The following is a 340-nucleotide window of genomic DNA, read 5'->3' as shown; positions in this document are numbered from 1 at the left end:
GGGTGTGGGCGTGTACGTGTGGAGAGTCCGCCGGCAGGAGAAGCTGCCGGAGGACTCGGAGATCCGGTTCCTGGCGCGGGACGAAGTGCAGATGGACGGCAACATCTTCAGCCTGGGGAGCACTCGGCCGCCACGGAGCACGGTGGCCTGAGGGTGGCGAGGGCGGCCGGTCAGCTTGCACCAGGACTTCGACATCGATTTCGTGCTGGAAGCTAACTAGCCCCCGCAGGCAGACTTCGTGCGGCCGCGCCTCCGCGGAGGCCTTGTGCGAACCACGGACGAGGGCGACGCACTCATCTCACGCTCACGGGATGAAGCATGAACAAATTAATTGAACCTT

General features: G+C 64.1%; 1 protein-coding gene across 1 annotated transcript in view; it reads left to right on the top strand.

Moving 5' to 3' along the window:
* Positions 1–334, top strand: part of LOC119588703 (mucin-2-like) — a gene marked incomplete at its 5' end in the record, with an annotated part of 20991 nt that extends 20657 nt beyond the window's left edge. Inside the window, 1 exon segment of the mRNA XM_037937341.1 lies at positions 1–334. Within this exon segment, the coding sequence (XP_037793269.1) occupies positions 1–151 (151 nt within the window).
* Between the last annotated feature and the right edge of the window lie 6 nt (positions 335–340).

Source organism: Penaeus monodon, chromosome 24 (assembly GCF_015228065.2).
Source record: "Penaeus monodon isolate SGIC_2016 chromosome 24, NSTDA_Pmon_1, whole genome shotgun sequence".
Taxonomy (NCBI): domain Eukaryota; kingdom Metazoa; phylum Arthropoda; class Malacostraca; order Decapoda; family Penaeidae; genus Penaeus; species Penaeus monodon.
Note: the sequence above shows the minus strand (reverse complement) of the source record. Positions and strands in the feature narration are given on the sequence as shown.